Source organism: Mus pahari, chromosome 1 (genome assembly GCF_900095145.1).
Source record: "Mus pahari chromosome 1, PAHARI_EIJ_v1.1, whole genome shotgun sequence".
Taxonomy (NCBI): Eukaryota; Metazoa; Chordata; class Mammalia; order Rodentia; family Muridae; genus Mus; species Mus pahari.
In genome coordinates, this window is record NC_034590.1 from 100,686,697 (window position 1) to 100,690,604 (window position 3,908).

General features: G+C 44.9%; 1 protein-coding gene across 1 annotated transcript in view; it reads left to right on the forward strand.

The window, feature by feature from the left end:
- Positions 1–3,908, forward strand: part of LOC110317313 (putative DMBT1-like protein) — a 126,461-nt gene that overhangs the window by 73,100 nt on the left and 49,453 nt on the right. Inside the window, exons 26-27 of the mRNA XM_029539375.1 lie at positions 1,726–1,943; positions 2,853–3,164. Of these exons, the coding sequence (XP_029395235.1) occupies positions 1,726–1,943; positions 2,853–3,164 (530 nt within the window). The remainder of the gene's footprint in view (positions 1–1,725; positions 1,944–2,852; positions 3,165–3,908) is intronic.

The window sequence follows — 3,908 nt, forward strand, 5'->3', positions numbered from 1 at the left end:
ATGCTCATAGTCATCTTTTGGACGGAACACAGGGCCCCCAATGGAGGAGCTAGAGAAAGTACCCAAGGAGCTGAAGGGGTCTGCAATCCTATAGGTGGAACAACAATATGAACTAACCAGTACCCCTAGGGCTCGTGCCTCTAGCGGCATATGTAGCAGAAGATGGCCCCTTGGTCTTGCAAACTTTATCTGCCCCAGTACAGGGGAACTCCAGGGCCAAGAAGTGGGGGTGGGTGGGTAGGGGAGCAGGGTGGGGAGAGGGTATAGGGGACTTTTGGGATAGCATTTGAAATATAAATGGAGAAAATATCTAATAAAAATTTGAAAAAAATAAAAATGGGTTCTTTTGTAGCTGGGCAAAGTGGTGCATGCTTTTAGTCCTAGCACTTGGTAGACAGTGACAGATGGATTTCTATGTACAGGGCAGCCTGGTCTACATACGAAGTTCCAGAACAGACAGGGCTATGTAGAGAGACCCTTTCTCAAAGACAAAACAGAACAAAAAATGTGCTTAGTTTTAGGTATTTGGATTTTATTTCACTAGGGAAGTGTCCAATGGCAAATTTCAAAACCTAGTACTGAATCTGTGTATAAAGTGTGTCCATTGGGTGTGTGGATATCCATATATCCATATATGTGTTTGCAATGAAAATTTATAATGGACACACAGATGGCTACTTGCTCAGAAATTATATATTCTGTTACATATTATGTAATATTTATTATGTTAGATAGACATTGGTGTGCTTTCCACGTGTATTCATTGCTGTGACTCTGTGTGGGCTCTGGTCTAGGACTGGGCTTATAGTGCTAACAGAATAGATAAGGCCTCTGATGCTATGAGTTTCCATTCTAGATAGAAAGACAAACTGTACTGAAACAAACCATTAACTCAGCGGAAACTTTCAGATAGTGAGACGTTGATATGTACTACGAAGTCAAAGCAATCAATACCTGTAAAACTAGGCTGAGGTCAAGGCAGAAGAAGACAGCACATGGGATGCCTGGCACAACTCTCTCCTCATCCAGGTTAAAGGAAACGTGGGCATTCTGGGACCCTGGTGAGACAAGTCCTCCCAGTAGGCCCTTTTGTCATTATCTCCGTGACTCAGGGTCTTCCTGAGCATCTTATTCTGTGAGTCTCTGATGGACACTGACTACCACCAAAAGCAGGACTTGAATTAAAGAGTCAGAAACATTAAAGAGATATTCAGGGTAAGGAAGAAGAGGGTCAGAGACTGAAAGCTAGGCTTCCTAATGGAAGTCACCAAAATGGACCAGATAAGAATGGGAAGTCTGGGGCTGGAGAGATGGCTCAGCAGTTAAGAGCACTAGCTGCTCTTCCAGAGGTCCTGAGTTCAATTCCACATGGTAGCTCACAACCATCTGTGATGGGATATGATGCTATCTTCTGGTGTGTCTGAAGACAGCACAGGGAACCATAAAAATAAATAAATCTTAAAAAAAAGAAAGAAAGAAAGAAAGAAAGAAAGAAAGAAAGAAAGAAAGAAAGAAAGAGAAAGAAAGAAAGAAAGAGAAAAGAAAAGAAAAGAAAAGAAAAAAGAAGAAGAAGAATGGGAAGTTGACAGATCAGGATAATCTAGGAGGGGAAGTTGGGGGAAGGGCGGATTCAAGAGGTTCTTAGATGTGGGATGAGGAATGTGGGTGGGAAGAAGACAATAGCAGATTGGCTTGTGGAGACTAATGCTGCTCTTATCCCCTCAGACTAGAGGACATCTATGGGTGCCCTTACGACTTTGTGGAAGTGTTCGATGGACAGCAAGTGGCCTCACTCTCCATGGGCAAAGTCTGTGCTGGGGCAGAACTCACATTCCTCTCCTCTTCAAATTTCATGACGGTGGTGTTTAAAAGTGACACCATGATCACCAATTCAGGCTTCTATGCTATGTACAACACCATTCAGCAAGGCGAAAGGCAAAATGGTGGGTATCCTGACACCCACCGTGCAGGAAGTACATTGGCTGTGCCTTGTCCCGTTTAGAGAGCAGAGGCTTTTGAAATCTGACCTGAGTGACACCATACCTGATGTGTCCACATCTGCTGAGTGGCATCTTCAGTGCCAGTCATAATCCTTACCCCTGCTCTGCCAGCCACAGTCACTGTCTTCCACTAAGCACTAGAAACAGACGGCTGGGGTCTCCTGTCCCCCACTATGTGTGTGCTGAAAGACTCCCATTCCCTTTCTCAAAGGAAGAAAAGAAGGAATATGAAAGATTTTTCTAGAACTGTCCCAAAGTTTAATTGTCAGTCTTCCTTCTGGCTGGGTTAATCGCATACCATCCAGAACACTTGTGAACCTCTCAGGTTCTGCTATAGGGTGCAAGAATATTCCAGTGGCTTAAGGTAAGTTATCCTCCAGCTGGGATGCTTTTGAGAGCTTAAGAGACTCTAAAATACTGGGCTGGGAGATGGCTCAGTGGGTCAAGAACCTGAGACTAGGAGGCATAAACTGGAGACTTCTCAGATGCTCATGAGCCTATTAGACTGGTGTGAACTGAAGGTAGTGGTAAAGAAGAGATTTGTCTCAAACAAGGCAAGGATCAACAACCAAAGTTGTCCTCTGATTTCCACACATGAGCCTACACTAATACATACATACATACATAGATACATAGATACATACATACATACATACATACATACGTAGACAGAATGAGATTTAAAAATTAATAAGCATTAATTGCTTTTTAGCAGTCAGAAAATTTTTAGGGAATCAGGTAACAGGACCATTCCAAGGGTCCAACACGGAGAATATATTTTTTCAACCTGCAGATGCTTCTAGAATCTGAGGACGCCACATCTCTAAAGCACCCATTTTTTTCCATTCCTAGGGATGGCCCTGAGACTGGTGAATGGCAGCCACAGGTGTGAGGGCCGAGTAGAGATCTCTTACAATGGGACCTGGGGCACAGTATGTGATGACAGCTGGGATCTGACAGATGCCAAGGTGGTGTGCCAGCAGCTCGGCTGTGGTAAGGCCATGTCAGCCCCAGCTGAGAGCTACTTTGATAAAGGCCTGGGCCATATCATGTTGGACGATGTGCAGTGCATGGGAGATGAAGCCAAGGTGTGGCAATGCACACATCACGGATGGTTCTCCCACAACTGTGGGCACCATGAGGATGCCAGCGTGGTCTGCTCAGGTGAGTAGCATGGCTTGCATCACATCTCAGGGAGAGAGCCTTGCCAACCCCTCCAGCCACTGGGAAGAGAGATGTCAACACCAGTTGGCAAGCAGTCAACAAGGAGCTCTAGGCTTTGAGCCAATTTTTAAGTCAATTTACTTAAGAGTTAGTTTTCAATCTTAGGTTCAGGCATCTGTAAAGGGTTCAAAATCTCACCCGGAAATTAGCAATTATTTAAATGGTTAGAATTATCGGACATCGTATTCCTGATACGGCAATCCTAGGTGCTGGTAACAATCTAGTGCCCACCAAGTGTTCTGTGAGTGCTGAACTCTGTCCTACAGCCAGTGCCTCTGAATTCTCCTTTAATACCCACAGCTTCCAATATATAGAGCATCTGTACTCAACTGATAAGCCCTCCAAAGACATAACTAACACCACATGCAGGGCCACAGTACTGCCTGGCTGAGGTCCTAGGTTAAAGGCTGAGCTCATCTGTTACAGGGCCTCTGCTGGCATAGTGACAAGCCAAAATCAAGCAGGCACCATGCAGCACCTGAGCCACGAGGGCATAGCGAGCTCCCTCATGGGCTCCCTGATCCCTTCGTTAGCTGGATTAGTTTTAAGTCTACTTTTCCAATGGCCCAGAACAGAGCATGTCTGCTTCTGAAGAAAGTACCAGATTTTTGGGGGGAGTTACGTGACCACCTTGTTTAATATCTCTCTCTCTCTCTCTCTCTCTCTCTCTCTCTCTCTCTCTCT